Here is a 24,465-nt window from a genome sequence, read left to right on the forward strand (position 1 = left end):
TCTTAGATTTCATCCACAGTGTAAAATATATTTGATGTTATTTAGTCCTCGTTTTTCTGTGTCCTCCAGCTTTATTCATACATTGTGCTGTTACTACTGAGTTTTTGCTAGGTGCTTGAACACTACTTTTTGATGAGTGCTAAACAAAAAAAAATCATATTATCATGATTATTATCATTTATTAAGAGCAATGGGCCTAATTCACTATTTATTTTTAGATTATTTCTTAAAGAAACTTTGCGTAGGGATGTTCTAAAGCAACTAATTTCTGACTACATTAAAGCAAATGTGTGTTTCAGTTTATGGAGTTAAACTTTGGAATTCTCTGGATGATGATATATATATATATATATATATATATATATATATATATATATATATGGATTTGAGGTTGTAGAGTTGGTGTATTTTTTTAAGACTAAACAGAAGATGTGATGCTACTAATATTTTAATACCTGAAATAGACTTTTTAATTCTACCCTAGCTCGTAACAGTGCAACTAAGAAGTATATAAAGGTTCTTTTTAATTCTCACAACCTCTTTGTCATTCAGTTAGGTACATCCTTTTTTTGTGAGTTTTTCTTTGCTTTGTAATGCAGCAATTTTCTAAATGTATTTTGTGCTGATGAAAAGTAAAACACAGTTCTGAGCCAGGTTCCTCAACTGCTATGCCAGCTCTTGTTGACCAGCACTCTCCCCAAAAGTGCTGTTCAACATCCTAATCAACAGGGATTTGAAATCTATACCCTAATGATCAACTGTATGAAAGATAAACTTAAAGAGACAGCAGAGACGCAACAGATCATTCAAATATCACGGCTGCCATATCACATATCGTATCTCCATATCACATTATTTATTAATTTTTCCCCACAAATGTTTTTGTAACCCTCAGTGCCTGGGCATCACAAAACTTCAGCCAATTGAATGTATTGAAAAGAGCTTATTTCTGAATCCTGTTCAGTGTTTTGTTACTTAATTTTTTTTTTTTTTCTTTTTAATATCCTGAAAAAGCAGCAATATGTAACACATGCTTCCTTTGCTTCTCAAAGGCTCCACATCATCGAGATCTGAATGGCAGAGAAGTGTGCCCCCCATTATCCTGCCTCTGTTATTTCAAAATGTGAGTCAACTCACGACTGGCAGCATTTATCCTGCTCACATGTCTCTGCTCTCATTAGCAGAAGCATGCGATGCTGAGTGAGAAAAACCCAAGGTCATGTTGAGGTTTCACCAGAGTGAAAACTCAGAAAAAACACACACAAAAAGCCTCATTTGCTGCTTTGTTATGAGTGAGAGGTAATCGTTCAATCTCAGAGGAGCTTTGCATTTCATCGCTTTGGTTGCTATGTTCATTAATCTGACAGTGATTCATTCATTGACATCTAAAGCCAGAGTAACACAAAACCTGAGAGATGTATAGAAGTGTTTCTCAAGGTTTCATGGTGATGTGACAACGATGAGATCAATTAACAACATGCAGGAAGAGGATAAAGCCGAGTGAGCTGATTACACCTGAATCAGCCTCGTCTCCTTCAGCATAACTTTGCCATCATGCTGCCCTCCTCCCTCATGTGGTACAATGTTAAGACTGAAAACTCTGAAGCCTGTCAGATTCCTGCCTAATTGCCCCCTTTTTTTTTAATGGCTGACTTAGCAGTGCACAACATTCACACAATTAACATGAGCAGCAAAGGGCCTCTGCAGAGTCTTCTTAATTAGGGTCCAGGAACAGTGTCGGCACGTCCTCAGCCGCCTCTGCCCGGAATAATGAGTCTCTTTCTCCCTGAGCTAAGGTCACTCTTTGCACATGGACAAGTGGACCCTCTCCTCCTCCTCCTCTTCCTCAGCTCTAGAGAGATTGAATCCATTTTTATTTTCACAGCTGCTCAGAAGAAGTTTCTTATACAAAGGTTTCTCTCTCCATGCTGTGAGAGAGGCGGCGTCTTGGCTCAAAGAGGAGATCAATTTTGGAGCCTTTTCACCGCCACTGTTAATTGGGGTGTGCTAAGGCACAATAATACACAACAGGATGCTCTTTTTGTGTGGGTTGCACCCATTCCAGTGTGTTTATGGATTTCAAATGTGTGTATGAGCTGTCTTGACAACCAGCTCCTAGCCAATAATGGCAGGTACATTCATTAGCGCACAAAGCTAATAATTAGCGTGCTCAGGGCACCTCAGAGCGCAGCAGGATACCCCCCACGTGCTAACACAAGCAGGAAAACATGATTCTTCTCTACTGGGACACCCTCCGAGGTACATAAGGAATTACCAAGCACCAAGTCAAAAGTGGTGTGTTTATGTGAAAGTTTGTCCTGGAGGCGCTAAGAGATTTTGCCACCTTCACTCCACCGTGCGATTTTCAGCCAAGCTGTTACCCAGAATGAGAGGAAATTACCCACACAGCAGCAATTCCTCCCCGCCGGGCCGTTTATTCCCTCTTGTGTTTATGTTGGCATGCAAATAAATGAGGCTACGCACACCCACAAGTCCAACACTGTCATTAGAGCAAACACTGTTAAGTGACAAAAGTGGAGTTGAATAAGTGTTGTGTTTGCCGCTGTGTGGGCTTGTTTGAATGCCGACCGGCTGCACATATTGTGAGAGCTAGCTGAGGACCTAGAGCCATCTGGGGACGAATCAGTTTTGTCATTTCACTGAAAATAAAACACAAATTGACGTCTAGTCGTGAGCTGAATTTTAGAGCAACTTCGGTTCTACAAAAGAGATCTCACCTGGAATCAAAATCAGAGCTCAGCGTCTGGAAATACTGTCTTATTACAGGTATTGCTGTATACGTTGGCTGATTGGTGTTAGGAAATTTCAGTACATAAATGCTTCACCAGAACTTATTGAGGTAATTTACAAAAGTTTTACTCCTAGTGTTTCAAGGACAGCACTCTGTAAGTCATAAAAATAAGTTCTGTTTGTTGTGTTTTTCTTTCATAAACCTTCAATATAAGTTTAAAGTCAAGTTTGTTACATGTGTCGTGTAAAATAAAATCTATCAGGCAATACAAAGAAATTGTATTAATCAAATTTTTCCGAACTAATTATCAAAATCCAAGATACTTTAATCAAAGAACAGCATGATTAAGTATTAGGTAAGTAAGGAACTAGAAAATAATCAGGCAAATTTGGGGCAAATCAGCAGAGTCCCTATTTTTTCCAGAGGGATCTTAATTCCCCGAAAACTTTGAATGCACTGATTTCAATTTGTAAATAATAAACATGTTCAATATCTACAATCTGATATCTGGTTGTGTATGAAGGACTCTGAGGACAGCCAAACATGCACTCTGTGGGCTGTCATCAATTCTTCCTGACGTCATCCACCATGTTTGTCTACTCCAAAGTCACGTTTGACTGAGAGAGATTTAGCAAGATTTCCAGCTTTAGGATTTGGGACTTGTGTTGTTGATGAAAAGGATCTGTTGGTGTGTGGTGTGGTGTTCTGATCATATCGTTGCACTCCACTCAATCAGATCAAAACTATGAAATCTATCTTAATTGCTGTCATGTATGGCTTCTCTCACATTTTCAACATCTGTTAAGGTTTTAAAAATCTGTCAGTGTGGCACAAGCTTCAGAGAGATTTTACAAAACCAAAAATGATTTTATTTACAGCACAGTTTTTAAGAGTTCTGTTTCCTCGGGGAAGCTCTCAAAGTGAGGGATACACTGAGATAACTATTCTTTCAGACAAACAGATACTTTAGAAAATAGCTCGTAGTAAAGTCAACAAGAACACAAGCTTAGTGCATGAAGAGGATGCTTCCTGACACATTTTATCACACACCAGTGTGTCCAGCGGGCATGAGTGGACACATTCAAATAACACAATCCAGTGTGTGCTGCACTCATTTTTGATCCGATTATCCTCAATTTTCAACTCAATTGATTGTCTGTAAGCAGAGTTTGTTAAAGTGGTCGAAGCAATATAAATATATATTTAAATATATATATATATATTTTCCCCTCTTCATGTAAATGATAGGGGTTTCAAGAAAGGGTTTATCAATCTAATGTGATCCATTTACACGTGTCACCTTTAGCCAGATTTGCTGCTAGAACAAGTAAAGACTAAAAAATTCTGGGTCCACGCCATCTCTCAAAGACAATTTCATCATGCCAAGCTTAAATGAAACAAATAATCTAGGGATATAGTCCAACTAAAGAAAAGAAAGTCTATGAATAAAGAAACAAAATGTTCTAAGGGTTAGTTGTCTAAACAAAACAATCTAAGATTTAAAACCAATAATGAATTCATCGTTTTGTTTGTACCATTCAATCTGCTAAATCTTCAAATTGAAGCCGTTGTTGAATACTTAATGTACTGATTTTGTCAATGTATTGAGTATTCAACATATTCTCTCATTTGTTTATATTCCTAGTTTCCTAGACAACTCGGGCTCTGGTGACATTTAGTATGAATGAGTCTCTTTAATGCAGAGTTTCATGCCTGCCTGAGTGTAAATGGTGTGTGTTTTTGTGTTTCTGTTGACACAAACATTCAGCCGAGACATCCAGCACTACCTCAGTTCTGCTCGGCTCCCATGACGAGTAGTTGTTTTTAATATTTCATGTTTAGATGCTGTGAAAGCTAAGCGACGTCAAGCTGCCGAGCAGCAGCAGAAAACAAATCTCTCCACACTCGTCTCTCTTGCAGTCTCTACCTCCCTGGCTCCCGCTAACGTCAATCACAGAACCAGACAGAAGCCTCTACTCGCCTGCCAAACACATTCCCTCTCCACGCTGATCAGTGACAATTCAGACAAAAACCTCCTCAGCACATAATTGGAAATCAGAGAAAGACTAAGTGATGCTGTCAGATAAAAAACTGGTGACCACTGAGACATGTGACGTTAAATGTGAAATGAAATCATTAGTTACACTTACACAGCTCTGTGCAAAGGCTGCAGATGAAACTATAAAAAGGGCAAATATGTGATCACAGAAATATTTTTACCTGAAAGTCTCTCTCTGTTCTGAACTTAATGAATTCAAAGGGATGACTTAAATTAACACTACTTTTAAAGGTGATAAAACCGTTTGATAGTTCGGGTTCATCACTTGAGGTTGCACTACATCCACAAATAATTTCCATTTCAAGGTTGATCACAGAGCCTGAAATCAAAGGTACATTGGATAACAACACAAACAAATTAGGGTCAGTGAAACCTAATAAAGTCATTAAGGCGTTCATTTTGTCCACCGAGGAGACGCCCGATGGAGGAATCAACAATTAAAAACAGCAGCATAAAAAGGTTCGATGTTAAATATTCCACTCAGCCACTTGCTAGCAAGAGCTGAGAAATGTCATCAGCATACTAATTAACATCACTGTCTGTTTCTGGGTCTTTGGTCAATATATTTTCTCAATTAACCTTCACCACCTCAGCCGACCACACATTTTTTCCTTTATGTTAATTCTTGAAGGCATGCAATCATTACAGGCAGATTCTTCAAAAGCCCCCTGAACAGTGTGGTCATGTTTACGCTGATTGTTAATGATTTAAGGTAATTATGGCTGTCTATCAAACAAGTGAGAACTTCTACTGAATGAAAGAGACACAAGAGACTTAAAAGAGTGTATGAAGTATAAAGAAGAAGGTCAGAAATCATTAACTGAGAGTAAGATCCAATGATATTAATGCTAGCTTTTACTCTGCTGAAACCATTATTCTAGTACTATTTTATACCACCACAGTTTCCTTAAAAAAAACCCAATCTCCTGCTTATTTGTGATGGTTTTTTTTGTTTAAGAAAGATTAAATATTGATGTGTCTGCTTCTACATTTGCCCAGCTATGAAAGTACTCTGTTTTTGAAAGCTCCCTGAGAGAGCGTAGCTTTATCACCAAACTAACAAAATAACAAGTTGCAACCAACAGCAGGGCTCTCAAGTCTCACGGATGTGGCATAAGACACACGCATTTCAACCTGTTCACACGCTCACACGCCATCACACTGTATTTCTCAAGCAGCACAATTACTAGGACAACGGCCACCAAGTTGTGCTGCTTTTCTTTAAACTGCGTAACAGGTAGGAATCAAGTGAGATTCCCGTAGAGTTTAGAAGGAGCTTGCCACGCACCAGCTAATCAAAAGGAATTAAAAAGAAAGAAATACAGCTATCCAACAGCCAATCAAAAAATAGCATCACTGTATCTGGGTAAAACAAAGCAACGATGTTAGGTTCCAAAGAAAAGGAGGCACATGTGCAATTGCAGACATTACCGACGCAGATTGGAAGACGCAGGAGCCCCGTATCTAATGTGTACAGGAAGTCATCTCATCAATTGATTTCGTAGAATATTTCCTGAACAAAATTACTACTTTTTCACAAAAATAAAGAGAGCTAGGGAGAGAGAAAGAAAGAAAGAGGGAACAAAATACTGCCGGATAATGACTATAATGAGAGGGTACAATCCGCTGCAAAATCTCACTCTGAACTGATTTCAAAACTTGAGAGCCATGCAACAGTAGTTTTCTTCATGTAGTTCTGTTCAAACTAAAGAGGTGGAAATATATGGCCCTAAAAGCTGCTAACACAAAGGTGGTTTTCATGAAGAAGGAGTACCATATGTCATTATGTTACAGCCATATTCCAACCATATTTTTGAAAATGAAAGGGCAGTTTCTAGTAAGCTAGCTTAATTGTCCTTAACGCATAATATAATTTGTTGGCATGCTTTGGGAGCTACTAAACATCTTTCATCCAGATTTGTACAGCTCTGGGAAGGCATTATACATGGAATCATATTTGTGAAATGCAGAGAATAAATGATAAGTTACAAAAAACAGAACACATCTGTAATCCATCTTATTCTCATTTTATGCTGAAAACCTGATTGAAAAATGTCCCTGTTCACCCATCACCCTGTTATTCCTGTCATGCTGCTGAATATGCAACAGGTGTGTCCTTCTTTACTTGGGGATTTTTGGGATATAAATGTTGGGACAACAGTATTTATCAAAGTTTTAAAGTATTAATACAGCTTATCTTCTACCACGGGATGGGAGGACAAGCAAGCAGCCAAGGATAATTTGCTCTCTTGGCTTAACTCTGTGACTCAAACAACAAAAGACAGGAGTCTAACTTTTTTTGCTACATTTTCTTCCATTTCTGGTCAGCTGTGTCTACCTTAATAACAGAAGTTTGTTCTTTCTCATTCAATAACAAGCTTTGATTTATTGATACTTTATAGTATTTTTAAGCCTCAGAGTTTTTCATGTTGTGGACTGAATTAAAATCTATAGCAACAAAATGTATCTAGTATGTAACCGTGCCACAGTACATTATGATAAAGATATGTTCCTATTGATAAGGGTTAACCAAGTTAGATTTTTTGATGAACTGTGTCCACCTCTGACCATTAAAACACTCCTCACAGGAGCTCTAATTTCCTCCTAAAGAACTCTTAGAACAGGGGAAACACCTGCGTATTATGTACTTTCAAAGCTAGCTGTCCAGTGAACGATGTTACATGTAAGGTGGATAAAGTGTCTTACTTACTGAAATGTTGTGCAGCATGAGCCTCCAGAGCAGATTTAAAGCTTGTTGACATTGATTTTTAAATCTCTGGAGTTTTATTTGAGGTATGAAGAACATTTCTTTCAAAACATATCCCCCTTTTCTTTTTAATGATTGTTTGGGGAACGCATTATATAGAAACCTCATTTGTCACCACTTTGTTTGAGGCTAATGTTCAACAACACCCTTTCACACCACCTCTGGACTGAACCCAAACAAAAGCCATTTTGAAAGATGAGTGTAAACAGGACCAATGAGTTTCCTTGTTCTGGCTACAGCACTTACTTGGACACCAGAGAGAAGGCCTCAGCGCACACAGCTGGGCATGGAACCAACTTGATCATCACATGCTCAGCGGCAGCCTGGAAATGAACTCGGGCCACTTTCTCCAGCACTGAGGACAAGGTTTCCACATCGCCACCTTTTGTACTAGGATCCCCACCCGCTGTGTCCAGGATGTTTCCACCATGCACCACCAGGAGCAGCACATGGGTCTTACATTTCCTCTGAGAAAAGGTTTTCAAGCAGATTAAAGAAGAAAAATAAAGACTGAGTGGAAAAAAACAGACTCAAAAAGAGGGGAAAGAACAGAGACAGCATTTTGTGAAAGCAGAGATAAAACAAATATCTAAGTACCTCTCTGTCCTCCAGGCCTTCAATGCTGCTCTGCGGGGCACAATGTGGACCTCCCAGCTGGTAGAGACCCTCTGTATGAAGTGGGTAAACGGAAGAAAGGAAAGGGCAGGGGGGAAGGAAGGAAAGAGGGAGTGATAAAGGACAAAGAAGGGGTCACTGCAAGAGCCACTTATCTGAGTCGCAACAATAAAAGAGGCATAAATGGATATTGATCGGTGAATATGGTCAATATTACTAATGCCTCTTCATCGCTCTTCAGACTGGGTGATGGGTCTGTGTACCCCGAGGCTCAAATGGTCCAAACATAAGATTCAGCAGTCAATAGTGAGGGTAAACAGCAGGACAGAGGTTGTTTTTCTACTCTAACATCACAAATAACTTCATTTTGGATTCTTTGATGAAGAGAAAACAAAGGATTCTTTTTCTAGAGAGGGATGTAGACATTTTTATCCCAACATATGACTGGGAGCATCTTTCCCTCTTCCTGTGTGGTGCTGAATGTTATGGGAACCTGGCCAAACACATCACACTCCCCGTAAGTTTCTCCAGGCTGTGTCATCCAAGCTTTCACTTGTCTCTCTTTCTGTTTCTCCTTTCCTTTAGCTCTGTGTTCGGCTCGCTCCCTCACTCATTGTTTATTTGGCCTCCTGGTCTGGGACCGACTGTCATGGGAGGCTCTCACAGCCTCACACACACACACACACACACAAACACACACACACACACACACACACACACACACACACACACACACACACACACACACACACACACACACACACACACACACACACACACACACACACACACACACACACACACACACACACACACTGTCATCTCCCCTTTACTCTGTTCCCAGCCCATAGCCTGCCTCTGACTGCCTGCTTGTCTAGCACAGCTCAGCACACACAGGGGACTCAGCGCGCTGAACTATTTTGGTCACAGAGTAACAGGAAATCAATGCAGGGAGGTTTTCTTTTCTCTGAAGGAGGAAAAGTTCCTCCTATACCTTGTAAAGTAGTTTTAAGAGCAAACACTGTGGGCAAAAGAACACATTGTGGGGTTTGTCCAGGAGGCAGGAAAACCATTCCTTGTCTATTGTTAGGGTGCTTGTACGTGAAAGGGAAACAAAGTTGTTGTGTTTTAAGCTCTTTTCAGATGTGCACTCCTGAAAATTGAAAAAATCAAGGACAGTCTACTCTTACAATTTCCAAACTTCCTTTTTTCACACATGCCCCCCACAGCATGAAGTTTTCCCTGTTGGACGGAGGTCTCAGACAATAAGACATAATGTAAAAAGACACTGCTGTAGTCACCTTGTAATGCTCACAAGATATAAAGACAGAGGGTGAAGCTGAGACTGATGCTACATTGATACGTTTTTGTCTTTCAATCATGTGTGTGTGTAATTAGATGCATTCACATTATAAACAAATGAGCTTTATCACATGCAAAATGATGTCACTGGTTGGGCACCTGTTACAAACATCACCACCACTGTCTACTTGCTCGCAGTGACTCTCCTGACTTCCTGTTGCATTCTCAGATCAGCTCACACTGTCTTCCTGCAGTAATTTACCACGGGGCTGGCAGGAAAGATTCCAGGTTGTTTTTTTTTATGGGACTAACACATCAATTCACTTAAGAGTTTCAGCTATAAAACATCTGGTTGTTTAGTTAACGAGTATTTCGTCATTTGTTTTCCAAAATCTACCAAATATTCTCTGACTAAAGAGATCATTTTCTGCTTTTCTTTAAATTTCAACACTCTCAAGAGAAAATGTTTGGATTTTCACAGTTTGTTGGACAGAACAAGCAGTTTGAAGATGGCTTTTAATACACATTTCTGTTTCAAAGACTACTTCATTGACTGATTTGACAATTTGAAGAAATCCTGTGAATCTGCACCCCTAATAAGTCTAACTCTTGCTTTGAACTCATCTACCATGAGTTATCCTTGTGTTGAGCCAAAGTCATTCATGTTAATTTGCCGCCAATTGTTCTATGCAGCTGGATAAGGATAAGAGTTCTTTGGTGCACATTTAAAAAAAAAAAACTATTCCAAGAGCTATTGGGTTTTATAATGTAATCATAAACCAAAGCTTTGTGAGATAGAGTGGCAGAGTCAGGCAGGAATATTTTACAGAATTGCAATGATTTTTTTATTTCTTATTAAGGGAATCCAACCTAACATTCAGTTGTTATATCAGTTAGTAATCACAGGTAAACTCAGTTACTTTGATGTTTTTAATGTGTTACTTTAATGTGTTTGCCTTTTTAACCTCTCCCAAAAGACAAGAGTACCTCTCCAAATAGCTCCAAAGTCATATTATCTGATTTATGAACATTAACAACTGGTAACGCTACATTTTTCATAAAGCTGTGTGCTTCACCAGGATTAAACCAGCAGTTGATGAGTCAGTAAACACCTCCAAATGTAGGCGGGCTGTTAATCCACAATGTATTGTTTCTGTTTTTACTCGTGTTAAATTTAGAATCCTCTCTATGAAATGTGGGCGTGGAGGATTTGGACGCAAATATATGACTGTGTTTGTACTGACTGACCAGCAGAATGATGCTGTAATCACAATATGAAGACCATGAAATGACACATGCCATCTGAAGTGAGATGTTTTAAAATGAACATTGGGTTTATGCAGGTAAAAAGCACTTTATGACAGGACCAATCTAAAGAAATGAGAAGAAAAAAAAGGAAGTTTTTCGATCATTTTCATGCTTAGAGAACTCCCTGAAAAAGTCTGCATGAAACTCTGGACTGACACCCATACAAATGAAATTATTTTGGTAAAGTGAGAGCGCTGCCCTAAAGCAGGAAGCAGCAGGCTAATAGGTTTCATTACAAGTTTCACAGACTTCAATTTCTGTGTCTGAGTGACTGAAATTCGATTTTGCAGGTTTGAGTGAAGAGAAAAGTTGCAGCTACATTAAAAGTTCAGACTTATGAGCTATGTCTAAAAAACATCAGGTTGTTAACTTGTCATTTCTGTTTTCTCTGGAAAAAAAAAAGATGATAAAATGTGATCAAAAAGTACATGATTGTTTTTTCTGTTAATTTGGCAGAGTAAAACGGTGCTTATTGTTTTTATTTCACTGAATATAAAAGACAACAGAACAATAGCCTGTTCAAGCACTCTCACTCACACCCGGCCAATAAAAAAGCTCTGTATCTCACACATAGCATGGCACTAGAAAATGTCCTGGCTGCCAATCTGCAGCAAACAGCTGCCTTCAGCAGATTGTAGGACGAGAAGTCAGAGTCACCTCATCATTCGTGAGAGCAGCACCCATGCTAGGCTGCTCCTGAATTTAATGATAAGTAAGACATTTGTCTGATACCGAAGAGAACTCACAAAATTATCTTTCTGTTGGTGCAGCTTGGCTCGGTGGTGTAAACCCGCTTCCTGTGGTTAGCAGGCACATCTTTTACTTTCCTCTTCTGCAGATTTTTTGTGCAGCTGTGGGGGATTCTAACAATCCGTCTGCTTCTGTTTTCATTTCTTATGATTCCTCTCAGAGGTCTGAGCCCTGCCAGTCAATATGTGCTCCATGTAGCTTAGTGGCATTTAGCAGCTTTACCCCTGCACACATTCCCTCCTAACAAATGGCCTAAGCGAGAAAGCCCTGTGGTTTGTTGACAATGCTATAGTTCAGCAGCACCCTGATCGCTTCCAGTAGCCTAAAGCTCAGTCAGGCACACACTGCCAGCAGGTACACACAGTGCATCAGTCTATCAGTTATCACACCACAGTCTGAGATAGTTCTTAACTTATCTACGAGAAAGGAAGAGAAAATTGACCCCCGACACAGAGTGAGAGGATGAAAGGGCTCTACACAGAAGTCTCAAGCTGAATGAGAGGGGTAGAAATATTGATCTATTGATCGCTTTTCAGACCCCTCCTGTGTGTCCTGCTGTCAGTGCAACTATGATTTAAAATGTCATTTTCTCATAAAAATCTAAAACAAAATCTGTTTTTCTCCGAGTAGACATAACTTTTGTTTACTGGTTTTTAGTTCTCTCTCCTTTTTAGGTCACCACCTCCTCTCTCACCTGCACACATTCATCACCTTTGAATGAGCAGAGCAGTTGGAGAGAGAAAAAACAACAAGGCTGCATTCATCATCAGGGAGATTGGTTCTCAGACTGCAGATTTATATCTTCCCGGGGAGTATGAAAATGGCAAAATGCCCTGAAAGTTTCCTGCCTGCTGGAGTGTGAATTAGCTCATTAGAGAGCTACACTATCACAGTGAATAATCTTTGTTCCTGGGCAAACGTGCAGAGAAAACAGCGATGTTGACTTGGTCATGCAAATTATTTTTTGCCTCCTAATCTGTAGATCAATTCAACGAGGCATGAAAAGCTTTCAAGAAATATAAGAGGACACTCACAAGTCAAAACCAAGCCTCTGATTACATTTTACTCATGAGGACCTGTTAGCACACAGGCATGGGACGATATATCTGAATTGTATGTTGCTGTAAAGAAACCATTTGTGCACTGCAAAAGGCTTCTATATTTATTACTTTGATTACTATTGCAGACTCCTGAGAGAAATATCTGTGTACTGAGAGGCTAGATGCCTCTTTTTTTGCTTGAAGAGGGTAGTTTATCAGTTTCCTCAGGTAGAAAAAAAATATTGCCACTGCTGGAAGTAACACTTCATAAATAAAGGACAAACAATGAAGATGGAAAACAAAAGGGATGAGCTAAGGCAGCTAGTACAAAATGTTTTGCTCCACCCATTTTCACTTCAAGGTCTTCAAACACATGCGTAGTGTGATGCCACTAAGTGTTGCATGCAGACAGTCTGGGTCACCTTTTATTGTGTGAGAAGCAACTGTGTTTCAGTAAATGCAATGAAAACCATTCACAGATGAAGAAACTATTAAAAGAAAATCAACATATATATATATATATCTTTGTTGATTCATCACTTTATCCCACACCATGATCAAACAGTCAATCCATAGTAATAAAACATGGACAGAACAAAAGCTATCCTGAGTGAAACAAAAGCTTTTACTGTGATTTAGGCTATAAAACCTGCCTCCTCCATATTAATAAATGAAACATTAGTCAAACCCAAGCAGCAACCTCCGGTCTAAAAATATGAGTCCAATGCGCAAGTGCTAAAAACTGCAGTTCATTGAGGATCCGCTTGAGGCTGGCTCCAGAAGTACCAGAAGTCACATACACATGAATGGGAAAAAGACAATCTTCACAGCAGAAATAAACATGTTTACAGCCTGGTACAAAAGATGAGTGTAGTCTGGATAGTTCATTTCTCAATCGGCACACACTGTGAGGGGGGATTTTTTTTTCTAACGTGGCAATTTCAAAGATATTGAGATTACGAGTCTTCCAATGAGAGGCACAGCTGACTGCGGGGACACTGTAGCTATATAGGAGGCTCAAACTCCGCCTCTTTACGTCACACTGGCTCGACATCAGCAACATGGCTGCCGCCGATGATTGGCCTCAAACAGCTCTTCAGAAACAGATGGGTGATGTCAGGGATCCTGCATCCATATTTTATACAGTCTATGGTCAAACCAGAAAATTGAAATACATGTGAAACAGATTTTTCCCAAACATGCTTTCTGTCTTAGCAGTTAGCTTTTAACACACTGATTTATGAGCAAGTGTTCACTTCTATATGAAGCTTAGTTATCATTAGGGATTTGATGTTAAAAGATGAGTGATTGACAGCTTTGCTGATTAATTAAGTATCCTGCAGTCTATGAGGCACAGTTCTGTTACTGTTTATTAATGAATGTTTATTGATTTATTAAACATTAGGGTCAATTAAGAAATGTGAATTGTTGTAGGATTTGGGACTTTGGCTGTTTTGGCTATTTTTGTTCCATTGTTGATAAAGAGGTTTTGAGTCACTGTAGTTTTAAGATAAATTTGTAGTAGTCGGAGTCAGTGGAGGCTTGACTAGCTGAGGAGTCACATGGTTTTCTTACTGTGTCAGTCTGTCGTGTTGTCTTTTTAGTTTGGAATCTGGTATCATCTTGCAAATAATTGGTTTGAGACACTCCACAACGGCCTTGGAGTGGATGATTCCATCGGGTATGGCAGGACTATCAGCTAGCTTGCAGTTTTGTCAGTTACATGCAGCATTCTTTATCAGAGTAGAAGTGGAACAGAGAGAAAAAATGTAACAAACATTAACATAAGAGTCATATAAGTCTCCATAACTATGGGCGTCCTGCTTCAAATCAACATAAGAATCTATTCTGCTGTGGGCTCTACCGATCTGTTGGGTTTTTGATCTTTATCCGTTAGATAATTTGAATCCTGCAGCTCTACTAGCCAGATTGCCATTTGTCAGCACCCACTGAGGCTTTACTTTTGGCTTTACTTCTCACAATCAGCGCTCTGTTTATATTAATACACTGTCAATGATAATTAGAACTTGAGAAAAAGTGGGGAAAAAAATCCTTGGTCTCGATGACCTAGGATGACAATGCATTTTCTTGCACATTTAACTTTTACTTCCAAACACCTCAAAGGTTTCTTAGAGTCGCTAACAAATCCCAGGTGGAGAAGTTCAGCTGTCACACATCACATCTTCAGAAGTCATTCTTTATTTCTGCACTAGACCTCAACAGTTAAGCAGAAAAACAAGGCGTTTCAGCAGAGCTTCTTTATATCTATCTTATAAAGATTGACAGATGGCGATGTCTGAAAGCATAATGCTAACTGAGCTCTTCACTTAAGAGAACTCACATCTCGAATGCAGAGATAAGAAACAACTCCTGGAGATTTAGTGCACTCTGAGGTCAGAATGTCTGCATCATCATTCAGCTTCTGTTTGTAATCATCTAGGCTGGGATAAAAGCACAACTGAACTTCTGAACCTGCACATTCTTATCAGTAGTGGACAGAAAACACTAGAAAACTTGGCCCTCAGTGTGATATAACCAAAGACATTAAAATTACTGGGATTACACGTCTATGAGGCCACTGGGGCAATAGTGATTCCACTGTGCACAACATATAATGAGATCTAGAAAGGTGAAAAAGTCATGTATAATACAGTTGTGCTTCGAATGTGAATACTGTATGGAAGCAACAGGTTGGTCGTCGGACTCATTTGGAGGAACGCTGCCTCTTGACTGGTGGAACAGCCCTCTCTGACCCCTGGCACTGTACAGGCATGCTAACACACTCTGCCATCTGTTCACTGCTGCCGGCATCAGGGTCGCTTGTATCGCCCTGCTGCGAGAAAAACAACCCCAGGACACTTATACAGCTTTATTGCATTGACAAACCACACACACGCACACACACACACTAACCAGAAGGCAGTGCAACATATACACTGACTAAAACACATATATATTGTAACACACATACACACACAAACAATCTGTCCCTAACATTCCCAGCTGCTCAAGGTTTATATGCTGCAGCTTCTGTGCAGCAACAATTACTCCGATACAACTAGCACACAAAGACATGAACAGCAGGAAGGAGGAAGGTAAGAGAGGCAGGTGAGGCATATTATTGACAGTGTCTGATTCTGGCCAAAACAAACATAAAACTATGACACATTCTCTCTGTGACTTCATCCATTTGCTTCTGAAGCAGAGTTTTGAAGCCTATCTCCAGTGGTTGCCATATTGAAAATGCTGACTCAACCTAACTTTGGTGTCATACCCAGGCCATTCGCTTTAAGGACTTGAGCCTCATACATGGGGCGTGTAATTTAACCACAAAGCCAAATGGCTGCTATTCTCGTCAGATGTTGCTTACATCATTTTTAGTAACTTGGCTGCTTCATGGCATGACCAGCAGGAAGGAGGAAGGTAAGAGAGGCAGGTGAGGTATATTGACAGCATCTGATTCTGGCCAAAACAAACATAATACTATGACAAATTTACGCTGAAAATGTTGGAAGAGGTTTTGAGGTTATTTTAGCCAAAATGCAGGCAGAGAAAAACAAAGTGATTCATTATGAAGAGGCTACTACTATACCAGTAAGAAGAAAGTTTAAGAATTTGAAATACCAAAGTGAGTTATTCTTGTATTGAGCTCAGAAATGTGTAATCACCAAATCTAAGAGCAGATTTATTCACTGATGGGTTTAAGTATCCACTACAATCTCATATAATGAGACTCAAACAAAGGGAAAGTCTTATTCAATGCCAATGAGACATCAGTAAAAAAAACAATAAAATCCAAAATCCAATAAAAGCAGTGCATTACTTCAGGATCAGAGAACAGTAAGTGCTTTTGCAGACCATTCTCTCTCCTCACTCTTCAAACACATCAGCTTGGTGTTTGTCCCAGTGTGTCAAACTCAGACAATTTAGATACTCCTTTGCCATCTTGTCTATATGCTGTCCTGTGGTTTATTGTTTCAAGGTCTGGTGACTAATAGCACAGTAAATACTGTGGCTGTAGAGTTATCTATGGATGAATGTTTGGGGACATGGATGGGTCAAGAAAACCAGGAGCTGAAATCACCGGTGAGGTATGCCTGTTCAGGACCAGGTTGCGAGTTTCAGCTTTGAATCAGCTGTAAAGAGGTGTCCTCTCATTGATTAATGCCTGATAATGTTCTCTGTGAGCTCCTCAGCTGAGTACTGTGTTTATATCAACTGCAGCATTACGTCAATAAAACCACACAATGAAGCCGTGCAGTTACGGTAACACATCCTGTATGCACTAACACACAGGAGATCATGCGTTCAGTTAGTGAAGGTCCCTTACAGTCTCCGTTTCTCATTTCTTCATGTTTGCTCAGGGTCAAACTGACACTAAGTGTAAGTAGAAAATCCATACAGTAGCAGAACAATGAGGGCATACAGCATATAACCACTGGATTACCTCTGTTTTTTTTGTCTTCAAGTGAATATACTCTAATCTAAACATACTTGTGGATACAACATTAAATTTATATCTGGTCTGTTCTGATAAAAATAATACGCACTACACAGAATATGTGATTGACAGCACTCAAGAGTAGGGATGCACCGATCCGATCCTGATATTGGATATCAGCTAGATTGGACTCAAAACACTAGATCGGATATCGTGCATTTTTGCCCGGTGGAGCATGGAGGATAAATACAGAGGCTCTGCAGTTAGGTGCATGCTTCTTTTGTTAACAACTCCGCCGGAACCTTGCAACATGTGCAGCGGTAATGTTTCGACGGATGGCAGTCGCGCTTTGGGGAGCCCAAAGGAAGAAGTTTATGTCAGTTGTAGCCTACTGCAAAGAAGGAAGAAACCTTCTATTAATGGATTCAAAGTTTGAAAAAACTGACAGGTTATTGGATTTAATTGTTCCAGATCCTTGAAATTAAGGGATTCTAACCTCTGGTTTAGCACTTGGAACCCAGATACAGTTCACCATCAAGTCAGAATAGTCTGAAGTTGTCAAAACATGATTCTATCCTCACATTAAGGAATAGAGATTGTTAAATCAATACCAGGATTGGATCGGCTAGTACCAGTATCGGCAGATACCAAAGCCCAGGTATTGATATCGGTATCGGGACCTAAAAAGTAGGATTGGTGCATCCTCAACTCAAGAGGGCTACTAAATAGCTTCTTCTTTTTATCTGATCCATATTTTCACACAAACATTGGGTTGTTAGTTAATTAGTTGGAATGCTTCATCCTAACCAAACTGTAACAGTATCACAATGTTTTTTTAAGGCTATTTTTTGTACATTTTTGCCTCTTAAAGATAGAACAGCTGAAGGGGGACAGACAATGTGGGAAAAAGAGAGCAGGGGAAGTTATTCAGCTAATGGTGAAGGCTGGAAGTCGAACAATGAGGTCACTTCAAAGATGACTGCAGCGTTGGTACCATAGACTGCATTATAAATGGATAGAGTCTCCGTAACGTCACCCATTTGTTTGTGAAGCAGAGTTTTGAAGCCTATCTCCGGCAGATGCGATATTGGAAATGCTGACTCAACCTAACCTTGATGTCACACCCGGGCCATTCACTTCCAGGACTTGAGCCTCATACATGGGGCACATAATTTATATTTAAACTGTTTTACCACATATTGCATATTTATAGCTGCTTACCTGACCCAAAAGGCCCTCAGTTCCTCAATCTTGAAGTGTATTATCGCATCTTACTTATATAACCCCAAATCAAACATTGGTCTTGCGGGATGTAACAATTTATAAAAAGTTAGAACAAGCTCTATCTGTAATTCCTTGATTTGTATATTCTAGGGTTTCAAAAACATAAGAGGCACGAGAGACACCTCAGGAAGGACAACACGTTCTCTAGGAGGTTGGACAGATATTCAATATGCGTAGAGAGAATTGATATCAGTGCTCAAATTATATTAAGAAGCTAAAGTATATAAATTGAAGAGTTTAAGCTGTATTGATTAGTTCATGCATGACTGTTACCACAGCAGCTGCGGCCATTTCTGCAGCACATAAACACCAACAACAACACTAGATTAACACTTCTGAAGGGTCAAGGAAAGTGTTGACCATCAGCAGGAGAAATCTATATGGAGCTGAGGGATGAGGTGTACGGCATGACGAGTTTGATGCCTTTCATAATAGGCAGTCGTTTCCCTTTGTGCCTCCTCTTTCACCTCCCTCCTCCTCCTGAGCTCCAGGCTGCAACACTGTTGTTCGGGTGTGATTATCTGTGCTCAGCGTGGGATCACACTGCATTTCTTCCTTTAAATTCTGTTTGGTAAACACACATATGCACAGAGATTGCACATGTAAACACACGCAGATTGGCAACACTAACAACAGAGATAAAGCCAAAAGAGACAGAGCCTCTTGTAACAATTTCAAGCTAATGTGATGTGAAAATAAGAGCTAAGTGTTTTGTGTCAGTGACTGCCCACTTTTATCTCACCTCTCCCTCTTTCTTGTTTGTCCTCTTTTATTATAATTCTGCTGAGAAATTGCTTTTATCGTGCAAGCTTTTAAGCCACTAAAGCACTTTTTTCTGCAAAAACAAAGTGGACTAGAAATAAAAACATTGATTTAATGGGAATTAAAGTCAGACTGGATTGTGACAAGCACTGTGTGTCCAAACTGACTGTGTGTGTGTGTGTGGGGGGCTGTCGATGGGCAGAACACAGATGAGACTCAGACTGTAAATTTATGTTTTCCGTCACTCTCTCTGCGGGTGTTTCTGAATAGAGCTGCAGGGTGCATGCAGAACAGAGAGCTGTGGCGCTCCACAGAAAATTGAAAATCATTCTTCCATTCAATGTAATATATTTCTCTACGGGGTCACTTTGTGAGGAATTACATCCTCAACATATATTTTACACCAAGAATAAAAACAGGTCCCTGCCCGGGTTTGTTTTGGCAGGGCTTATCACTGAGTCATCTCCTGCAAACTGTCTGCTTTAACTGACGAAGCCATTTTAGCAAATGTAATCCCAGCTTGGCAGAACATACCAAGAACGCAGCCAAGTAGTTTTTCTTTCATCACGGAGTCCTTGATCAGTTATGTAACACAGCTATTTCAGGTTCGACTACATTAAGCCGCATCAGTCAGTGAATGAAGTGTGAACAAATAAAAGGAGCACAGCATAAATATCCAGATTGGATTGTTTGGATGGAGAACAGATGGAAGGGGCTGATGTTAGATTACAGGACGTCACTGAGCGGAGATGAAGAAGAAGAAGACGAGTGTGAATATGGTGGAAAATAAGGGGCAGTTGTGCTTCAGGCTTTCCTCTCCGTCTCTGATGGAAACCTATCACTGTGGCAACTATCGAAGGGGAAAGTGTTTAGAGTCGCCTGTGGCTTGTGGAGTAATGAATGTAGGAAGACAGAGAGAGGGGGAAAATATGAAACATGATGAGGTGATGCGATGGGAATGGAGTGGAGGAGCAGAGAGGGCCGGGGGCAAATGGATGCTTACAGAGGCTGAGGAGAACAAAGGAGGGAGTGAAGGAATCATCAAGATTAAAGGAAGAGAGGTTAGAAAGACAGAGACCCATTGGAGGAAGTGACAGGTTTACTGAGATTGAAGAGGAGTGAATAAAGCTCACAGATTGCAACACTGACCGTGATCAAGTCCAGCAGCACCTTTAAGGTTCCCTGATGACCACAGAGTCTAAAGAAGATGAATATATATATTGATACAGAAGGAACTCTGGTCATTGTGCTCACTATTGTAGAGGAAGAAGAGGCTGAAATGCTTTGCAATGTCTCTATCCTGGTTGGCGAATCACTATCCACTAGCAGGATCGTTACAGGTTAATGGGACGGCTGTGGCTCAGTGGTAGAGTGGATCTTCTATCTCTTGGAAGGTTGTCAGTTTACTCCCAGCAAACAAATTCTCATTCCCAATTGCGCTATCAAGGAATGCAAAAGACAGATATGTAATGTCATAGAGCACAGGGTTTATCCTGCCTCTGTGACTATGAAGCGGTTGCCTCAGTCTAATTGCCATACCGCCTTCTAGCGCTTGTCAGAATCTGACTGTGTTTTCATCACCGTTTTCTGAGGAGGGCACTTGGGGAATTTGTCATTTTCAATTTCAATTACAGCATTGCACCGATGTGGAGGCGGCCCTGTATCTAAATCAGTCCAGCACAGCGGAAAAGGGGCTGCCATAACTGCCAAAGAAGAGGAAAAGTGCAGATTCTCCATGATCCAATGTGCCATTTTCATTTCATCTCTGCTCTTAAGTCCATATTCAAATTCATTTTGTCTGTCTGTCTGTCATGGTCTCCATTTCTCTGCCACCATCGGAGAGTAAATATAGTATGTTTAAATGTGACTTTAGCACCCTCTTATTTACAGTGTAATAGTGTGTAATGAAAATGCTCCTACATACACCAATATTGTAGATCACATATTGAAAATAAAATAATAAATACAGTGGAAACATTATTTCCACAAAGAGTCGTAGGTAAGAGTAGAGGTAAGAGTTCATAATGATAGGCTACAGTCAGGTCATGTAAACAGCGTGACATTAACTGTACTCCAAACCTGGAAATATCATTAAGAATGGCATAAGTATATAGTGGAAAAACTTAGACTGAGTTGCAGTAGTAATAACCAGTGTTGTTGATATCTGTCTCTTTAAGAAAATTAAACGTTGATGTTGTTGATGTTGTGCTAAAAATGAGAATACAGTAATACCATGTAAGTAATTGTTTCATAGTAGGGAGTGATAGTGGCTCTTGACACTTGTTGCTACCTGCCATGAAACATAGAAGCAGCAGGGGCAAAATGAGAAGAATACTATGTTGCCAGCTATCCTTTGCCACAGAGTGTACTGCAGCGCAAATCATGTCAGAGGAGATGACACATGAAAGCAGGGTACTCTAATCGAAACCCAAAAACTGTCCTCGCTAGATTGGCAGTTTTCTAGATTTTTAAAAAAAGACGGGGTGTTTGTGGACAAAAAGTAAAGTGACTGCAAAAGGGAGAAAATGAAAAATGGTCAGTGCAGTTTCTCCCTGCAGCCATAAAAAAGGAGATCAAGGTGCCTCAGAGGCTTTGTCCATCGCTCATATACTGTCTTTGAAGGAAAGACTATTTCTGTAATACCCCCAAAACTTCCTTAAGCACTGGGGTTCTCCGAGGTTTCGTACACTTTGGTTCCTTCTCCCTCATTCCCAGTCAGCTCCTTTAAACACGAGCAATGGCATGCACCTGTAAATGATTCAAATATATACAGTATCTCTGATATAGGAAGGGAACTATTACTGTTTTTTGAGATGTTGACAGATAATGAGATACTGATACATCTGTGATGAAGTGAGATTATGCAGTTTGGGCATCAAGCTTGTTGAGCACACTGCCTCTAGAATTCTCTCTAGATGTCTGCATGACTTCAGATCTGTTGTTGCAGCAGCTATTGTTGTTGCTGCTTTCAGATCTTTTTTTTCTTGCATATCCCCGGTTCTGCTCAGCTAAATTTATTTTAATATCCCCGCGCTCCCACGAGTGTAGGATGTAAACAAACAAACGAGGCAGAACCTCAGCAGGCTGATGCACATTTATATGCAGCACCATGTTGGGGAGTGTTTCTATTTTTGGGTTTGTTTGACTTTGCCGAGCCTCAAAGATGAGAATCACAGAGAAGGCAAGAGGGAGAATGCAATTACTGTGACTTAAGCATGCCAGGTTAAACTCTTAACCGCAGCCTGGGAGCTTAAATTTGTACTGGAACCAGCATTCCCAGTATGTTATTACCATCTTCAGAGGGTTTAAGTGGGACAGCATTCACAGAGCTGAATTCAGGCTGTGATAACAGGTTTGCTGGAAAACAATGTTAAACACACGTTTTAGTTATGTGCTGTGAGCGAAACCAAAGGAACATCCAAACTTTCTATTTCATGAAGATTAGCCTCATAATGTTTTCACAGCTAAAGTGAGACAGAATCAGGTTATCAGCCTTAAGACTGAAGGTACATGTAATTTTAAAGAGGAGAGATACTGCATGGCTGAGTAATAATGTGTCGGTTCAGTGCCTCAAACCTACAGAAACCATACATCACACACTCAATTGAAGGCAATACATCTGTCGCTGGCTGTCTCTAACAGGGCTTTTATTTATTCAATGGGCCATGAGTGTCCTTAACTTCTCAAGCATCAGTGTGCAGAAGCTCTGACAGCAGGCGTCCTGTCATTTACATGGTACAAGTATGTTTTTATGATGCGGACCAATCAAAATGTACATTAACCCATGAGAGCAACATTACCATCCATTACCTTCCTGGTCATAAAGTGACAGACTTCTTCACCCGCGGTGTCTCATGGAGAGATATCACAGGTCTTTTCTTCCTGCAGTGGTCAGACTATATAACCAATAATATATATACAGTATATGTTGTAAGATATGCTTATATTTTACCTATTTAATTTTAATTAAGTTAAAAAAAAAGTTAATCACTTTTTAATAATTGTTACTTTATAGGCTCTTGTTTGCTTTATTTATTTATTTATTTTTGCACTGTCTACTTTGCTACTGTGACACTTGAATTTCCCCGTTGTGGGACGAGTAAAGGAATCTCTTATCTCCTATCTTATCTTATAAAGTTGTCCAATGAACAGCTTAATTAATTTGATTCATAATGATAAATAAAGTTGCAATCCTGGAGATGATAGTTTTTTTTCATTGACATGTATATAGATATTGTCAGTAGCTGATCTGAAGAGTTTCCCTGTTTATGGCTTGGGCTGGGATTTTCAACATAAATCCTTCAGTGTAGACGAACGCACAGTAAGGTGCAATGCGGAACATTCACGAAAAGACACCTTCTAATTACACCAAGTTTAGACAGAGTAGTACAACAACATATTACAAAACAGGAAATAGACTTCTGCAGACTTCCTCCCCTCCAAAAACTTTATTAAAAAACTCTTTTTATAGTACACCATTTTTCCATTAATGGTTGTTGTAAGTATTTCCAGTGCAAGAGACTTTGATAAACCCTTAAGCCAAATCTGTAGGCTTGGTCTATGAACAGATTTACAAAACCTGGCAATGGTATGTTTGCTTGTAGTACACATAAATTAACCTTTCTCTTGTCTGTGTTGCTCAGTTTACAATTTGCAGCATTCAAAGGCTGGATAGTTAACATGTGAGTGTTCATTTCCTTAATATTGTCTTTATAGCCCTGTGTTTAGTCTTAAGAGCTTTTCTGAAGTATCTCAGTCTTTAAATGCTAAAATGCTTTACCTTACTGTAGTACTATATGTCCGCCTGCTGCTTGTTGCCGGGCAGGTTAACAGAGAGCTTTAAGCTCCCTTCTGTGCCCAAAAATACTCTGAATGGAAACAGTACAGTTGTGTAAAACCGAAATAATGAGTTGAAAGTTGGTATTTGACCATTAGCAATCCCTTTCATAAGATATATTTGAACGAATACAAACATATCATTTATAACTCTGCATCTTTTATTCATGAAAAAATGTTATTTTTATTTTCTCTGGCACTACAGCTGTTTATCATTTATTTTCATTATTATAGAGCACCACAATAACATGGGTACTGCTGAAGCAGAGCACTTCACAGGTCATTACTGTTTTTTTGAGTGGGTTGTTGATGTGATGCGTAGGGGGTGTAACATATTCACAATGTACCTGCTCCTTCAGTTACCACAGCATGACATGTACAGCATCCCTGCAGGAGAGGTTTCTTTGATCACTGCAGGACCAGACTACACATTCACGGACAGACGGACACACGCACACAGAACCATAGTGATTAAAAGCGTCCACTCCAGTTTGTCAAACCTCGGAGCTGACCTTTACGACCGACCAGAGCTGGTCCATTTATCAGTAA

At 39.8% G+C, this 24,465-nt stretch overlaps 1 protein-coding gene across 3 annotated transcripts in view; it reads right to left on the minus strand.

Annotated features, from left to right (window-relative positions):
• Positions 1-24,465, minus strand: part of pitpnm3 (PITPNM family member 3) — a 112,545-nt gene that overhangs the window by 40,666 nt on the left and 47,414 nt on the right. For all 3 annotated transcript variants that reach the window (XM_034700275.1, XM_034700278.1, XM_034700276.1), the window contains exons 4-5: positions 8,176-8,246; positions 7,825-8,045 (exon numbers count right to left, since the gene is read on the minus strand). In XM_034700275.1, the coding sequence (XP_034556166.1) occupies positions 7,825-8,045; positions 8,176-8,246 (292 nt within the window). The remainder of the gene's footprint in view (positions 1-7,824; positions 8,046-8,175; positions 8,247-24,465) is intronic.

Source organism: Notolabrus celidotus, chromosome 14, assembly GCF_009762535.1.
Source record: "Notolabrus celidotus isolate fNotCel1 chromosome 14, fNotCel1.pri, whole genome shotgun sequence".
Lineage (NCBI taxonomy): Eukaryota > Metazoa > Chordata > Actinopteri > Labriformes > Labridae > Notolabrus > Notolabrus celidotus.